The sequence below is a fragment of the Bubalus bubalis genome, chromosome 10 (assembly GCF_019923935.1).
Source record: "Bubalus bubalis isolate 160015118507 breed Murrah chromosome 10, NDDB_SH_1, whole genome shotgun sequence".
Taxonomy (NCBI): domain Eukaryota; kingdom Metazoa; phylum Chordata; class Mammalia; order Artiodactyla; family Bovidae; genus Bubalus; species Bubalus bubalis.
Window position 1 is genome coordinate 62,549,802 of NC_059166.1, and position 24,146 is coordinate 62,573,947.

The 24,146-nt window shown below is 40.8% G+C and overlaps 1 protein-coding gene across 2 annotated transcripts in view; it reads left to right on the forward strand.

Moving 5' to 3' along the window:
- The window catches only part of AFG1L (AFG1 like ATPase), a 196,036-nt gene extending 173,839 nt beyond the window's left edge, over positions 1-22,197 (forward strand). Inside the window, exons 9-11 of one of the 2 annotated variants that reach the window (XM_044924365.2) lie at positions 12,445-12,585; positions 16,303-16,416; positions 19,061-19,437. In XM_044924365.2, coding sequence (XP_044780300.1) covers positions 12,445-12,585; positions 16,303-16,416; positions 19,061-19,189 — 384 coding nt within the window. In that variant the 3' untranslated portion in view covers positions 19,190-19,437. Of the gene's footprint in view, positions 1-12,444; positions 12,586-16,302; positions 16,417-19,060 lie in introns of both variants that reach the window. The other variant, XM_025294689.3, reaches the window with a different exon arrangement.
- The last annotated feature ends 1,949 nt before the right edge of the window (positions 22,198-24,146 follow it).

Consider the following 24,146-nt stretch of genomic DNA (forward strand, 5'->3'; position numbering starts at 1 on the left):
AAAAGTTTGTCAGAAAAGCTATGCTACATACAATCCAGCTGTATGTTCTTGATAATTAAGGAAAACAAATGCTCTTTGCAAACTCATTATATATTTTAAGTTCTTTAAGTTTTCATCAGGTTTCCACAGAAACAAAGAGTTTGAAACAATAGTCGAGAATGCATAAACCATCGAATAAGTGGATTTTAATTGTTCTTGTTTAGAAAATTATTCAGATAACCAGTCACATCAAAGACTATTAAACTTTTTAATTGCTCAGGTAGAAAGATGGAGACTGTCATCATTATCTATCATAAGAAGAATCTTCATTCGGTAATGCTACTTGAATTTAGAGCTAAAATAACATCCTTAAGGATGCTACTAACTAGAGTGCCATTTAGTACTCAAAAATAATCATATGCCTTACTTATTCACAGGACACAATGCATGAATTTATAATACTAATTATGATTTCAAACTGTTTTATGCTATGGTTTACTTATATAGGCAGATCAGTTAATGCAGAACAGAGCTATAAATATTTGCACCTACCATAGGTATCATGTGCATGCAATTTAGTGCTATGTTAGCGAAGTCAGAAGAGTGGAGAAATGTGTCGTCTCTGTATTTTACAGAGCCCTTTTAGGACTTAGTATAATGCCTTGTATTTCTTAAACATTCAGTAAATATAATTTTTTTTCAATTTTATTTATTTATTGTAGTCTGTGCTGGGTCTTTGTTGCTGTGTGGGCTTTTCTCTAGTTGCAGGCAATGGGGTCTACTCTGTAGTGGGCGTGTTCAGGCTTCTCATTGTGGTGGCTTCTCTTGTTGTGGAGCACAGGCTCAATAGTTATGGCGCACAGGTTTAGTTGCTCTGTGGCACGTGGGATTCTCTTGCATCGGGGATCAAACCTGTGTCTCTTGCATTGGCAGGCACCTTCTTTACCACTGAGCCCCCAGGGACACTTTCCATAAATATAATTGATTTTGAAGAATTGGTGACAGTGTATTCATTTATTCAGCAGTCTTGGATTGTGCAAGATTCTGTTCCCTGGTCTTGCAAGGTGCTAGGGACCCTGAGGTGAATAAACAGTACAGTTGACCCTTGAACCATACAGAAATAGGGCTGCCAGCCCTCTACACAGTTGAAGATCCATGTGAAAGTTATAATCAGCTCTCTGTATGCTTTGTTCCTCCACAGCTGAGGTTCTGCACCCTTAGATTCAACCAACCATGGGTCATGTAGCACTTCAGTATTTATTACCAAAAAAAAAAAATCTGTGTTTAAGTGGACCCACATGGCTCAAACTGTATTTTTCACAAATCAACAGTACTAACAGTTTGGGGACTCCAGTCTCATACAGTGCAGTAAGTGGGAGTTGCAACTGCAGAATTGAATAGATTCATGAGTCCTCAAGCTCTTTAATATATGCATTTATGTTGAATATTTTATACATAGGGAAGATGAGTGAAGTGAAAGTAGCTTACTTGTGTCAGACTCTTTGTGACCCCATGCACTGTACAGTCCATGGCATTCTCCAGGCCAGAATACTGCAGTGGGTAGCCTTTCCCTTCTCCAGGGGAATCCTCCCAACCCAGGGATCGAACCCAGGTTTCCCACATTGCAGGTGGATTCTTTACCATCTGAGCCACCAGGGAAGCCCAAGAATACTGGAGTGGGTAGCCTATCCCTTCTCCAGCAGATCTTCCCAACCCAGGAATCGAACTGGGGTCTCCTACATTACAGGTGGATTCTTTACCAACTGAGCTTTCAGGGAAGCCCAGGGAAGATGAAGGGGACTAAATAGCTGAAAAACAAAAACAATGAGTGTATTTTGTTTGGTATTAGTAAAGATCTCAAAAAAGCAGAGACATTACTTTGCCAACAAAGGTCCATCTAGTCAAGACTATCGTTTTTCCAGTAGTCATGTATGGAAGTGAGAGTTGGACTATAAAGAAAGCTGAGCACCAAAGAATTGATGCTTCTGAACTGTGGTGTTGGAGAAGACTCGTGAGAATCCCTTGGGCTGCAAGGAGATCCAACCAGTCCATCCTAAAGGAGATCAGTCCTGGGTGTTCATTGGAAGGACTGATGTTGAAGCTGGAACTCCAGTACTTTGGCCACCTGATGTGAAGAGCTGACTCATTTGAAAAGACCCTGATGCTGGGAAAGATTGAGGGCAGGAGGAGAAGGGGACAACAGAGGATGAGATGGTTGGATGACATCACCAACTCAATGGACGTGGGTTTGGGTAAACTCTGGGAGTTGGTGATGGACAGGGAGGCCTGGCGTGCTGCAGTTCATGGGGTCGCAGAGTCGGACACAACTGAGTGACTGAACTGAACTGAACAAACATTGTTTTGCTATAACAATTCTGTTTTTATGCTTTTTTTGGCTATATTCTCAGACCCTTTAGAAAATACAGAAAAAAACGAAAAAATATAGTAGATCAAAAAAAACCCTCTATCATTCAGACCATTTAGAGATAGCAACTATTAGTGTTTTTTACATACTTATGTAGCCTTTGTCCTACATGTATATTTTGAATACAATTATAATTTTACATTGTCCTGTTTCCACTTAGCTTTTTACCATAAGTGAGTTTCTACATCATAAAATATTTTTCGTAAGCACCATTATTTGTTGGCAACATATTATTCCATTATATTAATGTGCCCTATTGAGCCATTCGTCTTGTTTGTTATACTTTAAAGTTGATTTTTGATTCTCATAGTCATAAATAATCCTTGTGTATAGCTGTTTGTTGAATTTTTGATTATTTCCTGTAGATTGATTGCTAGAAGCAGAATGACAGGGTCAAGTTTATGACTTCTTTAAAGCTCTTAATACAATCCAATGTTTTTTTCCTGACTGATTTAATCATCCAGCAGCAATGGCTATCTCATTATATGCCTTCCAGCATTGAGTAGTATAATTTATTTTTTAAAATAACTTTATTTATTTATTTTTGGTTGCCCTGGGTCTTCATCGCTACGCGCAGCTTTATCTAGCTGTGGCCATCGGGAAGCACTCTTTGCTGTGCTGCTAGGGCTTCTCATTGCGGTGGCTCCTGTTGCGGAGCACCGGCTCCAGGCGCACGGGCTTCAGTGCTTGTGCTGTGCGGGGTCAGTAGTTGTGGCACATGGGCTTAGTTGCTCCACGGGATGTGAAATCTTCGCGGAGCGGGGACTGAAACCATGTCCCCAGGATTGGCAGGTGGATTCTTGTCCACTGTACCACCAGGGGAGTCCCAATGTAATTTATTTTTCTTTGCAAAATTGCTGTATGGAAAATGATACATCATTCTTATTTTGTCTTTCTATGGTTACCATTGAGCTTGACTATATTTTTCGCTTATTAGCTCCTTATGCTTCTTATATATTTTTGTTCCATGAACTATCTATTCAAATTATTTCTTTTTCTAATGGAATGCTCTTAAAATTTTAGTTCTATTGCAATGAGTTCTTGTCCCCCTCCCAATTCCATCCTCATGTCAATTTGTTTTCTCTTTATGGTTTTCTATTTTCATTCAATTGGGTCTTTGTCATCTTGTGATCTGTATAAGGATGCCACATAATTTTATGGCTTTTTTTCTGGTTCTTATATACAGTAAATCATAAGTTTTATTTTTAGAAATAAGTTTTATACTGTACCATAAAAATTCCAAAATTGATTACAAAAATAAATGAGCATAAAATAAATGGCACTCTGTGCTAACATATATTTATCACCTAGGTAAAATCTATCTTTCGCTATAAAAGCTAAGTCATATTTTTTATGCATGTGCTGTACTTGCTAATGACTTCTAAAACATGGGCTTTACTTAGTAAATCTCTCTGTAGCAATCGTAGTATTTCAGTAAATTGCCCTCCAAATTCAGTGACTTAAAAAAAAAAGCATTTACTATCACTCTCTAGTCAGCTAGAAAGTTGGGAGGTGAGGTGGGAAGTTATTTTGATCAATTTTGCATTCACTTATGTATCAACACTCAGCCTTGCTGCTCTTGCTTGCTCATCTCTTTGGGGGCCTGGCTGGCTATAGGCAAATGGCTCTCCTTCTGTCCATTCATCCTCTAGCAGGCTAGCTGAGGTGCTGCAACAGGGTGAGTGGAAGCATTTAAAGCCTCTTGAGACCTAAGTTCATAACTGGAAATTTGTCACTTTTGCCTTGTTCTATTGGCTGTGATAAATTAAAGCCCACCCAGATTGAAGAGTTGTGCAGATAGACTCCATGTCTTCAACTAGAACTAGAAAATCACAATATAAAAGATGTGGACAAGAAGGCAAGAATAACTGGAGTCATAACTGTAATCAGACTACCCCACATAGGCATTCTTCATTTCTCCCAAAACATTTTAAATTATCATAATTGTATAGAGACTTTTTTACTTAATGCAGTTGAATGCCCCAGACACCTTTAAATGATGAATGCTAATAAAAAAAGAGGGGGCGAGTGGGCCTGTGGCAACGTTATTATCAGTTTACCAGTCTTAGTGATCAAGATGTCACACATCAAAAATGAAACCATTTGGTGATCTTATGGCACACTAGGCTATATAAGATGATTTGGCAGCATCTATATGTGGTTTGGTGAAAACATTTATTATACTTCTGTATGTTATGTAATCATGAGGGGAAAAATAAATTTATAAAGGTGTTTTAAGTATATCAAATACTGAATTTGAACAAAACTTTCAGATAAAATCTTTTCACATTTGTAGTGAGAAAAGTTACCTCCATGAACGTAACTTTTAAAGAAATGTGTTTTGGCTGTTCTGGGTCTTGATTACTCTCTAGTTGCGGTACACAGGCTTTTCATTGAGGTGATCTCTCTTGTTGCGGAGCACAGGCTCTAGGGCATGTGGGCTTCAGTAGTTGTGGCGTGTAGGCTCAGTGGTTGTGGCATGCTGGCTTAGTTGCCCCATGGCATGTGGAATCTTCCTGGATCAGGAATGGAACCCATGTCTCCTGCATTGGCAGGTGGATTCTTAACCATTGGACCACCAGGGAAGTCCCATGAATGTAACTTTTTAAGAATCAGATTTGATGTTGGAAATGGCTAAATGCAGTTCCTGATTTAAAAAATTTTAGTGATAATCTGAAGAAAATTTGAAGAGAAATTTTTGATAGTTAACATCTTATGTGAATAAGAATCCTTGTTCACACACGAAGTGTTGGGAAGTCTTCCACTTCCAATAATGGTGGGCTCTTTGTCAGTAATTTGCACCAGCTTTATAGTTAGGGCAATGAAGGGAAGCTGGATGAATCAAGTATCAGATTAGGCTAACTGCAGAAAGAGATAACCCCCAGTCTCAGAGGCTTAACAGATAACCCCCAGTCTCAGAGGCTTAACAAATAAGCACGTGTTTCTTGCTCATCTCACAATCCAGTGTAAGTTGGCCAGGAAACTGCTCCAGGTGGTCCCTCATGGATCCAGGCTTCATCCCTATTGTACGTCCACCCTTCTTTAAGTCCTCAGCGGCCTCTCTCTTCAACCAGTGTTTGAGTAAAGAAAGTGAGGAGTCTGTATGGGAGTTTTTATGGGCCAGATCTAGAAGTGATTCATATCACTTTCTGTTACATTCCACTGGCCTGAGCCTGATTGTGCGGCCCCACCTAAATGCAAGAGAGGCTGGGAAATGTAATCTAGCTGTGCACTCAGGAAAGCGAAGAAAACATAGATATTGGTGAGCACTAGTAATCTTCTTTTAAAAGTTCTGAGCTTGCTTTTGGCAGCCTCACTGGGTTATTGAGACAAAGGGCAGAGACTAGGGCCAGCCAAAGATGGGAACCTACTAAGCTCCTCCCCACTGTGGTTGGAGCCCTGAAGGATTGTACTCTAGGAATAAATGTGAGCTTGAACTAAACCAGATCTCTGTGGACTTCAGTCAAACTTTATGTGAACTGAGTAGCTGAGAATACTTCAGGTCTTGAACTTGAAATTTTTTCTTTGAGTGTTTTATTAAAGATATAATCCAGTACGCAAAGATAACCAAACATATGAGGAGACAAGACAGTAAAATTAAAACATAAGATATTGGAATTATGAGCTCATATTTTCAACAACTAAGCTTACATATTCAAGGAGATTTAAAAAGAAAGCTAGGCTTTGGAAGTTTAAATGTAGGTATTTAGGAATTATAAACAGAGAGAGATCAGCTTTGAAAAAGAAGCAGTATAATTTCCAGAACTGTAAAGTATGTAACCAAAATTAAGAACTTCGTGGATAGAGATTAAGAGCAGATAAAACACAGCTCATGAGAAACAGAGGAAATTATCCAAAATGAATCATGAAGAAGTGTAAAGAAAGGAAAATACAACAGAAAGGATAAAAGAAATGGAGACGATGTAATGTAACTTGGGTTCATTTAGAATAGCAGAAGGAGGAGAGAGAGAAAGAGAAGATGGAAGAGGTAATACACACATGCAGAGGGACTGGATATTGTCTGACAATTACGGGAAAAAGAAACACTGACAACGTGGTAATCAAAATTGCTCAAATTAAGATAAGGTATCAATGGGAGCATATCAACCTGCCTGTGACTTGCATTTTGACATTGCTTGGCCTTTGATTATGGGGACTTTGGTACTCGGCCATGAGGGCTAAATGTGACCTATTTGGAAATGGTGCCATTTGCCCCATCCCCTCCCTCCCCTCTTGTCTCCCTGGTGTAAAGAATCATTAGCTGAATGTTAACTGTTTACCTGAAGTCAGATTTTATCCCAAATATCAAATCCATCTTCCTTTTGTCAAACTTTAAAGAAGAACATACACATTCAGCTTATTTATTTTTTTAAATGTCCCTGAAAAAATCCTGCATCTGTGGATTAAGAAAATTTTGAAAGAATAAATAAAAAGAAAAATTAGAGATAAAAAGAGAAATGTCCATGACAAAACTAATATAATGATCTCACACAGATGAGGCATAAATGATAAGATGCCCACTATAAAAATGATCTCCAAAAAAGCATTATTGTTTTGCTATTCAAAAAATCCAAGAAGTATAACAAACAAATTAATCTTTCATTCCACTATCCAAGGATGACCAGTGTTTACATTATGATCTATATCTTTTCTAGAATGTTCCTAAATGTATATTCTATGGTATACAACAAAGGCTTACCTTGGGAGTGAGGAATTTGGGCCAACTAAGAAAAGGTGGGGTTTTTTGGTAGGTGTTTCAATTTCTTTGGTGACTAAATGGGTATAAAAGAAGGAGTAAGCCTGCTCCCCAGGCTATGTTGTATTTTATTCATATATTCACTCAATGCATTCAACAAATATTAAGCACTTCCTATGTGACATGTACTGGATTAGAGGGCCTGCATTTTGTGGGCCTGGGGCTTTCCCCCACATTGAATGCTCATGGTATTACCTTCACAAGACACGTGGGAGGGAGAGGGCCCAAGACAGACGCTGTGTCTGTCATCTAGGGATGACTTCATGGAGGGCTGAGGTGCCAAGGAGGGCAGATATTTTAGTGGACCAGAGACAGTGAGAGGGAGAGGGAATGGCTGTTGCTTGTAAGTGCAAAAGCAGAGGCAGACTGGATTGTCGAACTGTTCACTTGCCTGGCTTTGTGAGCTGAGGAAAAGGTTATTTAATAGTTAGTAAGAGAATAGTGCTTAGTCACTCAGTTGTGTCCAACTCCTTGCGACCCCATGAACTGTAGCCCACCAGGCTCCTCTGTCCATGGGAATTCTCCAGGCAAGAATACTGGAGTGGGTTTCCATGCCCTCCTCCAGGGGATCTTCCCAACCCAGGGATTGAACCCAGGTCTCCCACATTGCAGTTTGAGCTTCCCTGGTAGCTCAGAGGGTAAAGCGTCTCCTTGCAATACGGGAGACCTGGATTCAATCCCTGGGTCAGGAAGATCCCCTGGAGAAGGAAATGGCAACTCACTCCAGTACTCTTGTCTGGAAAATCCCACGGACAGAGAAGCCTGGTAGGCTACAATCCATGGGGTCACAAAGAGTCGGACACGACTGAGCGACTTCACTCACTCCCTCATTGCAGGTTGATTCTTTACTGTCTGAGCCACCAGGGAAGCTAATAAAAGAATAGGTACTATTTATTAGGTGTCTATTGTATGCCAACAGCATACAGTGCATAAATCATTTTACTTACTACTCATATGGGGGCTTCCCAGGTGGCGCTAGTGGTTAAGAATCTGCCTGCCAATGCAGAGGACGTAGGAAGACTCCAGTTTGATCCCTGGCTCAAGAAGATCCCCAGGAGGAAGAAATGGCAACCCACTCCAGTATTCTTGCCAGGAGAATTCCATGGAGAGTGGAGCCTGGCAGGCTACAGTCCATGGGGTCATAAAGAGTCAGACATGATCGAGTGTCTGAGTGTAATACTTCTCATGTGAACTCTGCAAATTAATATTTAACTAACATTTATTGATCAGCCACTATTGTTGTAAGATTTTATATGCAATCAATACATCAAATCCTTGGGACAAATCTATGAGACAGGTTATGATCCCCCTTTTACAGATGAGGAAACAGACATTGATGAAGACTCTTTCAAGGTCACACATAGACCTGACAGACCATAATTCCAAAGTTTCTATGGTATTTTCATTCACAGCTACTTAAGTAATGAAAAATAATGTTTCTCATTAATAAGAAACCCCTATCTCTCCCCAAATTCAATGCTAGGGATCTTTGTTGAGTGTTATTTCTTAGACACTTCAATATTGAAGCTGGAATAAGAAAACACACTCTTTTAAATACCTATTAAAAAAAAAAGAAAAACCTTTATATTTTAAATTAATTTTAACCTTTCTGGAGCTGATTTCTTTGGGGAAAAGACATCCTTCTTTGATTAGTACATTTCATTCTTCTTTTTCATGATTTTAAAGAAAAGTGATATTTCTCAATAGCCTAAATTGAAATTTCTTTTGCAACGAATAAGCTCTCCTTTATTTAAAGACTATTTGTGACTGTGGTTAAGTAATACATAACATAAAATATACTGTTTTAATCATTTTTTAAAAGTATACAGATCAGTGGCATTAATTATACTCATGTTGTGTAAACATCACAACACTCCATCTCTAGAACCTTTGCATCACCCTAAACTAAAATTCTGTACCCATTAAACAATAACTCCCCACCCCTCAATGACCATTGTTCTTAAAGGAGATAGATAACTGTGTTAAGCTTAATTTTCTTTATATGAATGAGCACATAATTATCTTAGGGATATGAAGGAAAGGGATATTTGCCAGCCTAATGGCAAATGCAAAGCCTACTGACAAAGGTATATAATTTGTAAAAATAGCTGAGTGGGCAGAATTCTGCTTTTTCAGCTGCCCTAGGCACTTCAGTGCACTTCTGATAATGATTTTCCTTGGGCATGTAGTTATACTGATAGAAATCATATCCATGCATAAAGAGTGAGCTTAATTATATATAACTGCATACCTAAAATGAGGCTGTACATTTTTTTTTTACATATACTTTCTGATTTACAAAAGATGAGACACTAAATTCTTTTTTTTTTAATTTTATTTTATTTAACTTTACAATATTGTATTGGTTTTGCCATATATCAAAATGAATCTGCCACAGGTATACATGTGTTCCCCATCCTGAACCCTCCTCCCTCCTCCCTCCCCATACCGTCCCTCTGGGTTGTCCCAGTGCACCAGCCCCAAGCATCCAGTATAGTGCATCGAACCTGGACTGGCGACTCATTTCATATATGATATTATACATATTTCAATGCCATTCTCCCAAATCATCCCACCCTCTCCCTCTCCCACGGAGTCCACAAGACTGTTGTATACATCAGGAGACACTAAATTCTGACTGATCCCCAAGAAGTAGTGTGCGTCACCCTCAGAACACGAGTGTCATATTGTAGAGGTCTCCTTTTTCTGCAAAGACACTGTATCTTGCCTTCCCCCTCGCCCCTCCGGGAATTGTTTTCATTATATGGGATTTCACAATCTCATCTGATTTCTGCTGTGACTGTGAGGACAGGAAAATGCACAAAGGCTGATTTAGGGTTTTGGATATAATCAGGGGTAGTGAGCAAAGCAAGAGTGAGTTGAGTGGTAATGTCTATTCCACGTGCTGTATTAAACGCTTTACATGTATTATTTTGTTTAAGCCTCACAACTCTGTGAGATAGGAATCAATTCCCATTTTACAGATGGGAAAACTAAGGAACAGGAAGATGAGGTTACTTGCCAAAGACACATCACTAATAAATGACAGACTGAGGATTCAAACTCAGGCTGTGTAGAGCTCTTGTTCCAAGCTGCTCTGTTAACACACCCTCCTGGCCCACATCAGCCTTGACAGCAGCGTTAAACCACCCACACGTGCAAGCCCTTGTGTGGCTGAGGTGAGTGGGGAGTCTCAGCTAAGATCAGAGACTGGGTCTAGAAATAGAGGCTGTCCAGCCAGCGCAGGGAAATGGGGAAACACAGGGTCATCTCTGGCCCCACTTGTTACCTGGTTGTTGGAGGAGAGGAGAGAAGGGGCGTCTCTAAGCAGGTTTCAAGGCGTCAGCTGTTCCTTGTGCCCACTCTCTGGTGTTGTGCCCCTGGGCTCGTAGTTGCTGCGCATCCTTCTTAGAGCTGCTTTTCTGAGGGAACCACCTCCCCAAGGCCTCCCTCTCCAGTTTACTCTTACCACCCCACACCTGCAGGAAAAATTTTCTGAGTATAGTTGATTTCAGCTAGTTGTTAGGAGAGTGGCAGGTGTAAAGGGTGGACTCTAAGGTGAGGATGACTCCCCCTCCTTGCAATTCCCTGATTCTCCCAGAAACATAGTTGTATCTACATTTCTGAAAGCAGAAGTTTTAATGCAAATGACCACCCAAACGAGGGAGACATTCTTTTTTTGTTTTTTAATTATTTATTTATTTAGTTTATTTATTTTTGGCTATACTTGGTCTTTATTGCTGCCAGGGCTTTTCTCTAGTTGTGGCGAGTGGGGCGACTCTCTAGTTGCTGTGCACGGGCTTCTCATTGCGATGGCTTCTCTTGTTGTGGAGCACAGGCTCTAGGGCACATGGACTTCTGCAGCTGTAGCTCGCAGGCTCTAGGACACAGGCTCAATAGTTGTGGCACACGGGCTTAGTTGCTTCGTGGTACGTGCGATCTTCTTGGATCAGGGATTAAGCCTGTGTCTCCTGCATTGGCAGGCAGATTCTTTACCACTGAGCCACCAGGGAAGTCCAAGGGAGACATTCTTAAACAGAGAGGAGTATTGATAAATTCTGCCAGAAGTTGAAGAGGCTTAGCTATCTGGGTCCCAGGGATCAGTTGTTGGGATCTGAGAGCTTCCAGAGGGACCTGAGCGCAGCTCCTGGACTTTGAGTCTCTCTGCATTCTCTCACGGCCAGAAACTTTCTCCTGACCCCTGCTCATGGCTCCTGTTCACAGGGTACAGCCATTCACACCCAACTTAAAAGGAGAAGTGACTCTCCTGCGAGTGTTTCTGACCCCAGAGAATGTGTGGATTGTGTTCATAACGGTCGTGAATTTACCTTCATGTTTCAGGAATAAACACGTTACACCTGTGGGCAGCACCTTTGTGATGGTTCTGTGGATCCCGAGGGTTGCGTCCTCCTTGTGTGGGGAGGTAACAGGTGCACCAAGCTATGCTCGAGGGCTCGCTCTACTTTTGTAGAAAACCCTCTGGTATTGCCTACAAAGGTTAGCAGTGTTTACTACATTGTATTTCAGTAATTGTACCTCAAATTAAACAAAAAAATATTGTCTGATGCTTTTGTATCCTGGAGCATAGTCTTTATTTCAAAGTGGTGACATAATATTCAGCTGCTGTGATAAGACAGCTGCGTTTGCCAGTAGTGACAGTTTGCGGTTGAGTCATAGGAAGCATTCATTTGGACATGTTTAAAGTCATTTCATCAGAGAAGGTTATGGCACCCCACTCCAGTACTCTTGCCTGGAAAATCCCATGGATGGAGGAGCCTGGTGGGCTGCAGTCCATGGGGTTGCTAAGAGTCGGACACGACTGAGCGACTTCAGTTTCACCTTTCACTTTCATGCATTGGAGAAGGAAATGGCAACTCATTCTAGTGTTCTTGCCTGGAGAATTCCAGGGACGGGGGAGCCTGATGGGCTGCCGTCTATGGGGTCGCACAGAGTTGGAGACGACTGAAGTGACTTAGCAGCAAAGTCATGTCATAGAAATAAAACAATGAAGACCAGATTTAGGATGTGGGCCTACAGGATGCCAGCTGAGATGGCTGGAATTGTTCTTCATGGCCCACCATGTGCTCGTCTTCTCTCTTCCCTTCTGTTTATATCCCTATTAAGTAGGGTGTACACTGTCCTCAGCCTGCTCTGAAAACACCACTGTGTTTGGTAAAGTTACCTCAAAGCTATACCTAGATCACACCGTGATGAGAAAAAGAGATATTTTCAACCAGAATTGACTTATTTCAATTTTCTGTTCTGTATTTCATTTTAATTATAGCCACTTGGAGCCAGTGACTATTTGGAACTGTCAAAGAATTTTGATACAGTATTTTTACGAAACATTCCACAATTTACCCTGGCAAAGAGGACCCAAGCTCGGAGATTCATAACTCTCATTGATAACTTTTATGATTTCAAGGTAAGGATGTGGTGCATTTTCTCAGAACTGAACATTCTGGACCGTGGAGCAAGATTGTTTGGGCTGGAATCCTGGTCTACCACTTACGTTACTTCTCTGTGCCTCAGTTTTGTCACATACAAATCGAAGATACTATTCTGAAGTAGTATTTACTTCAGAGAATTATCTTGAGGACAGAAGAAACTAATCCAGGTAAATCTTTTAGAACAGCACTTGGTACACGCCGGTGCTGCACAAGCACTGTTGGTGGTGGCGGTAATGGTGATCATACTGTGTTAATACCCCATCACAAGACGCTGCTATGTGCCCAATCCCATCATCCGCCTGTGTATCATGTGCTCTGTCTGTGAGGATGCACAGCACAGTGCCTTACCTAGATAGAGTGCTCAGTAAACATTGGTCGTGTGAATCAGTTGTTGGACTGGTGAAATAATGGATGAACAAAATGAATGAATGAATGACTAAAGGGCCATTCTCAGTATTAGAGTTTTCTCTCCCTCTGACTTGGAAACCCCAGTAACTATCATTGTCCCTAAACAAGCAAGAAAAACCCAGTTGTCTTATTACCAGCATGGGTCGCCGAGCCTTTGTCCATTCATCAGAGGCATTATTGCCTAGTGGTTAAGGAGTGGACCCTGGGACCAAGCTGACTGCCTTGAAGACCAACTTAGCTTGAATTGCCTTCTTTAGGAAAAGGGGATAAGAATGGTATTTACCTCATGAGATTGTTGCGAGGAGGGAATGAGCAGGTAAAATACTTAGAGCGCTGTGCGGCACATGGTGAGCTTTCAGTGGGGGTGAGCCACTAGCGTCACCGCCTCAACGGGCGTTCATTTGAGCCAGCTCCAGGAGACAGTAAAGGACAGGGCAGCCTGGCGTGCTGCAGTCCATGGGGTCGGAAAGAGCTGGACATGACTGAACAACAACACCAACGAGCCACTGATAATAATATATACCTGTAAATCTACTTACAGTAAAGTTAAAGTACCGCTTCAAGTTAAGAGTGAAATATTGTTTTACCGTTAGATACAGTTTTCCCTCCTTATTCCTTGTACTGAAATAGAACAGTGATTCTAAAATTGAAGGGACCTTGAGGGGAGGAGAAAGTACCAGAATCTGCTGGGAGGGAGAGGTGAGATTCTTAATGTTTCCTTTATTCATTCATTCAGCAATCTTCACACCAAGCACAGTGCTAATTCAGTGACAAGCAAAGCCAGGCATGCTGCCTGCCTTCATGGAGCTGATAGTCAGGTGTTGAAGAGACACTGATTAAATGTATGCAGAACTGAGTGTAAATGTTCTGAGAACTGAGTGTGGGATGTTCTCTTGGAGAGAGAGGGGACTTGGTGCTGTGAGGGTCCAGCAGGACTGTAGACTGATCTTTGTATGGGAACTGGGGCCAGGCTGAGGAAGTCCTTCTGACGACCAGCTGCACCAGGATCATCTGAGCTCCTTAAGATCCAGATTCCTGAACTCACCCCAACCCCACACCAGCAGATGAAGACCAGGGACGGGGCCTGGAGCCTGCTGGTTCATCAGCTCCTCAGGTGCGGCTCGTAAACACTGAGCTGTGATGGCTGGGGTCCACGTGCAGAGTGGGGAGTTGGCAGCACAGGCCCTGTGATGGGCCTGAGCATGAAAGGCAACGTACCTTAGTGAGTGCCATCAGAATCTGCTGCCTGCTCTCAGGGGGCCCTGTGAGCAGGAAGCTGAGAACACCAGGGCTGGGGATCAAGGTCTGTTATTTGTCTCCTTCTGGATTACTCATCAAGAGACTCTGCTCTGAAATAATCATGTGGGGTCTGGAATACATTGCCCAGAGGTAGCAGTCTGTTTTCAGAGGGCAATGTTTCAAGAAGAAAGTGGGAGGGGTGCACTGGTAGGTGGCTCTTAGAGGGGCAGATTGATAAACTCTTATTTTTGAAAGCTTATGATCCCTACCCCTCAGTCCCCTGCCCTCCCCGATCCTACCTCCCCACACTGTTTCACTTCTTCATTAGACAAAAAGATTTTTCTGGCAATATGATGGAATGTCAGAACTACTCTCCTAACATTTGCTTTAACTAAAGCACACATTTAAAGTTTATACTCTTTTCAAAACGTAGCCAAAATTCTTATTTCAGAAATTGGAAGCATTAAACAGACATTGTTTTAGAATGCATTTGTAGAAATCTGTGAAATAAGGACATTTCCATCTAAGTAATGAAAAAAGTGTCATTTGTGGTTAAAATAATTTATAAGAGGAGGTAGAAGGTCATTTGTATATGGAAGAACTAGTCCCAAACATCAATACATTGTTTTAAAATACTGATAGCGCGTGTGTGCTCAGTCATGTCTGACTCTTTGCAGCCTCCTGGACTGTAGCCCACCAAGCTCCTATGTCCATGGATATCAGCACATTTACTTAAATAATGATTTTAAAAGGATGGCTGTGAATCCTGAAAACAAATTCAGATCTCCTGAAACATCAGGAAGAGTATGTTTTAAACTAGTAGACATAAAATTTATTAAGTTGTGAAAGCAGTTTCTGGTGTGTGATTACACATGGATATTCACTCAAACACTTATGTAATCAAGAAATATTCATGCCAAGCTTAGTGTTTTTCAAGGATGTCTGGCTGGATGCTGGTATAAATGCAGGTTCTGGTAACTCGGGGTGTAATTAGAGGAGCGGTGCACAGGACTTAGCTGTCACATGTGCAGCAAGGGGGTAACGGTGCATCAGGAGAGCATCTCGGATGCGCACAGAGATGGGCTTCACACAGTCAAGTGAAGATGTCAACCTCAGAGGTAATGGAAAAGCCACTGGACTTAGAACTGGAAGAGATCAGGACTGGTATCGAGCTGAGGCTCTCCAGGCCTGGAGCGGCCCCTAAAACCTTTGTTGCCTCCTTCAGAAGGTGATGTAAGCTGCGGGGGAATGTTTGTAAAGTGCTGTGCAGTTTAAAAATAGCGCTTTAAAGAGACTATTAGAAAAAGTATGAAAATGGTCAAAAGGTTTTCCTAAAAAAAGTATTTTGTTTCAAAAATACATTTGGAAACATCTGTGATCCCAGGCTATCTGACCATAGGTTATGTGGTGTGTGTATCTACATTTTAGAGATATTCCAGAAATAGAAAAAAAAAAAAAAGCTTCCCAAATATTGAAATCCACTTTAAAGAAATGCTATATTCACTTATTTATGCAAGATTTTTTTTTCATTAATGAAGAAGATATAGTGTAGATGGGTCCTGCCAGTTTTGAAATTTTGACAGCCACATTTTGCTTATGCTCTTTTTGTGGACTTTAAAACATGGAGATTAATAAAAATTTTAGTAGCTTTACGGTAACTTTTGGATATTTAGGTAAAATCTCTAATTAGAAAAATAGATTAATGAAACAGGAAAAAATGTGATAGATTGAAGCTTTTAAAATATTTTTTTTTCCAAAATAAAGATAGGACTTGGAGAAAATGTGTAGAAGCAGAAATGAAGTTGAGACTGTTACTTAGGTTGAAAGAGAGAAGTTCAAGGCATTGTTCTTTATGCATTCTGTAAGCTCGTAAAAGTGTATTTTCACCAAGTACCAATTTTGCTACATATATTTAGAACCATTTAAAAGCAAAAATCTTAAGCTCCCTGTTATAAAATATTTTTTTATTTTATGAGAAATTTGTTTTTGCCTTCAATTTGTTAAAGGTAAGGAGTAACACCATTTGCTCGTTTTCTGTGTTTCAGGTGCGCATAATTTGCTCTGCATCAGCTCCTATATCAAGCTTATTTTTGTATGATCATCATGACAGTGAGTTGGAGCAAAGCAGAATACTGATGGATGATTTGGGGCTGAGCCAGGTAGGTGATATTAACATAATCTCTTTTTATTATAAAACAACTTAATTGTTTTGGTTTGATGCATGGCTATGTTTTAAAGAACGAATGCAGTATGTATTTAACCACTGATTTCCCGCTTTCTTCTAAAGCCAGTATAGCAGACATATCCTCAACATCAGTAAATATAGAGAATTATAGCCTTAGAATGGAAGGAATCTTTGTGGTAAAAGCGAAGACCAGGGAGGTGGACTAAGGGGCTTGCAGTTACACCACTGACCAATGGCAGGCCAGAGCTGGCCGCCAGGCACCCGTGTCTGGTTCTGGACTCCCTCAGCCACGCCATACTGCCTTTTCTGGATATCCTCCTTCACATCTGCTGGATCTGTAGAGCATATGCTACAGTATCCAATCATGTGGACTGGCTGTTCTAGGACTTTGTGCCTGACAAGTCCCTTTGCTTAAAAAGAAATCCATGATTCACCTCCTAACCCCATTCTGTAGACATTTGTGGAGCACCTTGGAAGAAAAGTTATGACCAGCCTAGATATCATTTTGAAAAGCAGAGACATTACTTTGCCAACAAAGGTCCATCTAGTCAAGGCTATGGTTTTTCCAGTGGTCATGTATGGATGTGAAAGTTGGACTGGGAAGAAAGCTGAGTGCCGAAGAATTGATGCTTTTGAACTGTGGTGTTGGAGAAGACTCTTGAGAGTCCCTTGGACTGCAAGGAGATCCAACCAGTCCATTCTAAAGGAGATCAGCCCTGGGTGTTCTTTGGAAGGAATGATGCTAAAGCTGAAACTCCAGTACTTTGGCCACCTCATGCAAAGAGTTGACTCATTGGAAAAGACTCTGATGCTGGGAGGGATTGGGGGCAGGAGGAAAAGGGGACGACAAAGGATGAAATGGCTGGATGGCATCACTGACTCGATGGACATGAGTCTGAGTGAACTCCGGGAGTTGGTGATGGACAGGGAGGCCTGGCGTGCTGCGATTCATGGTGTTGCAAAAAGTTGGACATGACTGAGCGACTGAACTGAACTGTGGGTGCCAGGCTCTGAGGATGCTCTGTCGGAAACCAGCTGATGCTGGCCCAGTTCTCCTGGAGCTTGGGGGGTCTGGTGATTCACTCCAGGCCAAACAGAAGTGGCTTTGCATTTCCTTTTTCTGTATGAATATTACAGGGTGTATTTCTCAACTGTAGACAACTGAAATATTAGTAAAAGATTTAAAACTATAAACACTCACCCCCCCCCCAATGAGGGGAGCCCCATTCTTTCAACCCCAGTGGTAGAAGACCATTTGGAATGAGGAAACCATTCCTTATTGACCTGAGTTGAAATTATGGACTCTCAGGAGTTTCAGAAAATGAGGCCAATAGTTGTTTAAATAGTGAACTTTCAAAATATGATTTTTAAATCTACATGTAGAAATACATAGCTGCTTGTGATCCAATTTCTCTGAGAGCAGTACATTCAAATAATGTCTTTTGACAATTTGGAAGAATATACTTAAGGGGCTACTTCATCTCAGTTTCTGAAATTCTTTAAATCATTGGCTTTTGAATTTTTCTTCTGATCAGAGTTCAGATACAGGGCAAAGTACGCTCAGCATTTAGGACTAATAATACATGAAGAAATCCTGGCACATGGCTATAGGGTCATGCAGTTTTACAGTAGGTCAGTAATTTGGATTTAGGAGTGCAGAACTTTTCTCTGATAGAGTATAATAGCAAACTCCTAAGGAAAGAGGCAAGATTCAGTGTTCACTTACAGGCTATAGCCTGTGTTGAAATCACCAGTCCCAGCTTATTTGCTAGCCTCACGGAGGGCTCCTTAACTGAACCTACATGGGAGGATCAAGTGTCCCAGCAGCTCAAGACCAAAAACAGCTCTGGCCTTCCCAAAACTCGCTCCCAGACACAGTCTCCAGGTCCCTAGAAGACCTCTCAGTCACTCAGTTTGGAAAAAGAGATTAGCCCTCAGGCCTCCCCTTGGGAACGTGGCCCTGACTGTGAAGCTTCAAGGGAGAGTCTTAGCCGCATATTGATATACCGGAACTACTGGGTTTTGTTGTTGCTTATTTCTTTTTTAAAAAAATATGTATTAATTTTTATTTATTTGTCTGTGCTGGGTCTTAGTATTGGCATAACAGATCTAATTCCCTGACCGGGGATGGAACTCGGGCCCCCTGCAATGGGAGCTTGGAGTCTTAGCCAGTGGGCCACCAGGGAGGTCCTGATGTTACTTTTTTCTGGCATGCACTTTTTGAGAAAGAATTCCTTTTCTGTCTGAAATGTCCTTCCTTTAGATTTTGTAGAGAACTTTTATCTGAGCAAAAGTTTTCTTATTTGGATATTAGGGTGTTGTTTCAGCTTAAATTATTCGTCTGATGTTTTCTTCCTGTTAATTTGTTCTGCTTATTGATTACTGTTTTAAATGAGTTGATTCTCTAGTCTAATTTATATTAGCTGATTCTCTAGTCTAATCTAATTGTTGGGTAAAATTAGTTGATTCTCTAGTCTAATTTAATGAAAAAAATTTGTAGAATATTTTATAATCTAAGCTCAAAAAGTATTTTTTAAACTTGTACTTAGTTCTTTAAATTTTTAGTTGCAGAGGTTTTAACTGGTGCTGGATTGTTGTTTTATTTTTTTGATAATTAGGACTCAGCAGAAGGACTCGCCATGTTTACTGGAGAAGAGGAAATCTTTGCATTTCAGCGCACAATTTCCCGACTCACAGAAATGCAGACTGAACAGTACTGGAATGAAGGAGACAGAAGCAAGAAGTAACCATCACTTTTGCGTGAATAAAACTCTGGACAAATGATTACTGCAGGGAGAACTCTTTATTATGGGACTTGAAGGAATCATTTTCTCATCATTAATTATGCACTTTGTCCTCTGGACCATTTTTATCTAAAATTGCTGTCAAAGATATAGTGGTTTAGTAAGTTAAAGCCATTTTTAGGTCTACTTTTTGCCTGTTTATTTGGCCTTATTTCTACACCACAAAATTAAAATCAGCACTCTTATCAAGCTGAATGTAGGACCAGGCATTTTGGTTTCATATTAAGCTACCTGAATGAACCTTGAATACACACACACTCCGTAAACGCAGGGTATCTGGACATCTGTGAGCTTTTGGCTACCTGGTAGCCGCATGATAAAAACACATCTTTATGAGAGTGGAAGGAAAAAAACCTGCATTTTAATTCAAAACAAAAAAAGATTTCTGATGGGCTTATCTCTGTGATTGTTGGGGGCTGTAAATTACTTTAAATCTCCCAAGTCTTTAGGCTTCCTTACAGCAGAGAGTATGTTTTTTACCCTGAGTTCAAGCTTTGCAGGCAGGACCTGATCTCCAGTGGACACACAGCTGACTGAAAAAAATCAAGGATTATGAAACCATAGAATAAGAAACAGGGGTGTCAAATTTCAACCGACAGGCAGATTCCCCCAACTCGGACAGCCCGGAAGACAAGCACCAGGAATGGGGACCAGTGAGAGAGTGTCGGGAGGGGAGCACCCTGGACCACACTAAGCAGCAGAATGGACTCTGCTCACTTGAGGCCATAAAGACCCCGTGGACCGCAGCTCCTTCCCGCTGCTCACGTGTGTTTGCTCTGCTCGCAGATGTCACTCCCACCCTTGCCTCTGCTTCTGCAGAGCGACGGGCTTGACAGTAAACGGGAAAGAACGTTCGCTTGACGAATCTACTTAAATGAAATCTGATTTGCCCTCCATGGAAGTCATTCCTTGACTCATTCAAATACAACCTGACTTTGCTAACTGTCACTCACAGAAGGAATCTTGGTTGAGGCTGTTACAAGAGTCTAAATCCTTATTCAAGGAAAAAAAAAAAAGAGAAAAAGAATGGAAATCCACAAATCTTGTGAAAATTAAATATTTTGGGAGAGTAGGCACAGGTGAGTCAGTTTAAATAAATGATTACAATTATAAACATAAGTAAACTCTTGAAACTATGTCATTTATAAGTTAATAATTTACCCATACTAGTCTATTTTGGACCTTAACCTAAGTCAATCAGATGGATAGGTAGGGTACCCAAGAATAACGAAACATTTAAATCAAAACTTCTGAAAATTAAATGCGATTTGAAAATATTTTTATTGAAGTGAAACAGTGAGTTCAAAAAGATGTTAAACAGGTTACAAGGGAGAAAGGACAGGAAGTAACCACTGTGCCAGATTTATTGCTAGAAAGTTCTAAATCTTGCATAAAAATATAATCCTCAAGAGACAATATAACCACCCCTGTTTATAGACAAGAAAACCGAGGCTCAGAAAAGCAGCTTTACCGGAGATTCATCGTTTACAACCACAAAACTCACTCAGTATGTTTTTTACCATACCACCTCTATAAAAGCAAGATCATTTTTAAGAGTAATTCTTTTTTGTTTAATACATTTACAACAGAACCATTACTTTGTACTCAGTAAGTATAAAATATTTAATTTTAGTCTTTCAGTCTAAGCTTTTTGTTTTCACAGGTTTTTTTTTTTTTTGGCCAGATATGTTATCTGTTAATAAAAGACAGTGTGAATGCTAGACAGACTGACTGGTAGACAGTCCGCTTGATAGAAAGAGGAGCTGTCCCTGAGTGTGTGGGTATATGTGAATAGTCCCCCACTCAAGTTCTGTTGTACAAGTTCATCTGAGGTCAGGTATTTGAAACGAGAATTTGATTTTTCCATAGAAGCAATAATGCGATGTTAGTTAGGGCCCTAGCTAAATGTACAGAAGCTTATGGAGTTCTCAGTGCAAATGCCTTATAATTTTGGTACTAAAGAACTTAAACTCCTTTTAAAATACAGTTGCTGCAAGGTAAAACTATAGTTCGGGTTCCACCTGAGTAACCAGATCATGTCTGCCCTTCTGTCCTGCCCTCTAGGCCCCCTTTCCTGGACCTGGTGGGACAGGCCATTGCAGAAGGGGCTTGCTGAGAGTGGGGTCTATGGGGATGGGATGAGGAGACAGTGTAAGGGTCTGTTATATCGGCCTAAGTACCAGAAGGAAAGAGGAGGGATTAGCAGGAGGTAGCTGGAAATGGTACAATGTTATTCCATCTCCTCTCCACAAATTGTTTCATAAAAAAGCCTACAAGAAAAGAAGCAAAAGCCTTCAAGAAAACCTGTTACCTTGAAACAATATGGTAGTTCTGCTAAAAAGGAAATTAATGCCAAAATGAGATGAAAATGACTCCTAGATTGGAAAGCATTTCAATATATGTGTTGTTTCTTCCAAGTCCTGCCCCAGTTGCTGTCTCAGCATTCCAGTCTTTCTCCCTGGGATCATGTGAAATCTCTCAGAGCAGATGCTCTGTCTCTCTTTTTGAACTGCTTTTAATTTGTACTTGAAGATGAGGTTTGAACTGACTGTTGCTGTGTTACACTTAAGAGGTGACCAAGGGTCATGCTGAGGGTTTTTATTGTTGGGAAAATGCCTCCAAAATGATCACTAATTTCCAAATTTAAAAGAAATCAAGTGGAGAAAAAGAAACACATTTTAAAAAGATAGAAACATCTGATCACTGCATTATTCTTGTATTTCTTTAGACAATGGATAGGCTTATCTGTTAACATCAGTAATAATGACATGGTAGACTTAAAGAATTTTTAACCTATTTCTGATGTTTACAAGGCTCCAAAGACTAGTACTGTTCTAATCAAATTTATGTATTTTCAGTGGGATTTCAAGTTTTAGTCATAAGGCATTATTTTATGCCCTCTGAATATATTTCCTATACCTATAGGTGTGCAAATAACATAATTTAAAAATTACTTGGAACTTGGAAAATTAAAATTTTATTTGTAAAATATGTAAATGGACATACTCATATCCATTTATTTATTTAACATTATTTAAGAAACACATTGTGCTTACTATGTGCCAGGCGTGGTTCTAAGTGCTTTATAAATAAACTATTTTGATCCTTATAATAATTCTATGGTTATACCACTTGCAGACAGTGAAGCTGAGGTACAGAAAGTGGGTCCAACAACAAACTGAATTGCTAAGATGTACATTGGAGTCAGTAAAGTGATCAAAATACTGACTTAATAAACTTTCATGTAACTGCTTCTGTCCTGAAAACATTCTTCTTACTCCAAGTAACTTGAGCCTACAGTTGCAGCCCCTTCATCTGGGATAAAAACACCCTGAGGAATTGGGGTCCTGGGTCCTGACATTTGGGTTCCTGATCAGTTATGGAACTCTGGTAGTAAATATGTGACCTTGTATATAACTTTCCTCAGATCCACTAGCCTCATAAGACATCACTGGCTGGTAGAAAATTATTTTCTTTGGACATGAGTCTGTTAAATTTTTCAAGGCAGATTCTTCTTTCTCACTGGCACAGCAGTTCATTTTCCTGGAACAGAAAATTTAAAATAATCCAGTCTGTCTTCTTATTGAGTCTCTGCTGCCTCTATATTACTCTGCACTAGAAACTTCACATTTGTCACCTCATCTCCTCACTGAACCCAGTCAAACGTATCATCTGCTGACCTGTTTGTTGCGTGTGACAGTGTGAAACTCCAAAAGGACATCTATCTGTCCATCTTCCAAGCCCGCTCAGAAAGGCTGCAGAGGTTGTCTGAGCAGCTTCTTCTCAGGGCTGTACTTGTTGCGGCCGTATCCATTGAGAGCTGGTCTCTCTGATGCACCTCTCTCTTTATCCAAGTAGGTGGGAAGGGCCCTTAATCTGGTTCTGCCAGCTTTTGCTTCGTAACCTTGAACTAGAGCCTTGGTTTTCTTATCTATAAATGACGACAATAGCCATTTCATAAAGTTATTCTGAGGATAGTTGGTAAAAACACTTTGCAAACGGTACAAGATTAAAGGAATATTAGTTATTGACTGTAATGATTTTGATCAGAAAGCAACAATTAATGCCTTACTCTGCTTTGTAACAAGAGATGACCAGTCCTAACCCGGTATGGTCTCTAGCAGAAGGGAGAGGTGTACATTACATGGCTGGACAGCTTGGGCACAGAATTCTGGCCTAATGAGATGCTGTGAAGATTGTTAATTTCAAACCCATTCTTTCAGGATTAATAAAGAAAATGAATTGTTGAACATCAGAGATTTCCCAGAAAGAAAGCACCATCTTGTGGTCAGTGAGAAGAAATGAGAGCAAAAAAGTCTAAGAATCACACGGAGTTGGAGAGTTGTTCTCAAAGTTGCTGTTCCCAGGCCTACCTCCTACACCGGAGAGTAAGATGCATTTGGTGAGATGTGGGGATCTGGTCTATACTTGGTAACGCTCCCTGTGGGATGCTAATGTGAAGCCAGGGTTGATAAACCCTGACCACACAGCCAGTATCCACACGGAGGTGGGCCTATGTGGGTCTGCTGACTCGGCACGAGGGCACTTCCCAGGGAGACAAGGCTGCTGCTGTGACCCTCAGGGGACCTGGGGCCTGGGACCACTGGTACACCAAGGCCTGCCTGCTGCCCCCCAGAGCTGTTCCTCTTCTTCCTTCCTTTGCTTTTCCTCCTTCCCCCGACTCTCCTGCCTTCTCCACCCCCACTAATAACAGACTGGCTGGCCCAGCATTGCTTCCCACTTTGCAGAGCACTCGCCTCTATTCTCTCGTTTCGTCTACAGCAATTCTCTGAAAGTATGATTATCCCTACCCCCATGGAGGCCCAAGGTAACACAGCCAGGAAATATGTTTTCTACTCCCAAATCCTGTACTAATGGCCTTGTCTGCCCACATTTACTG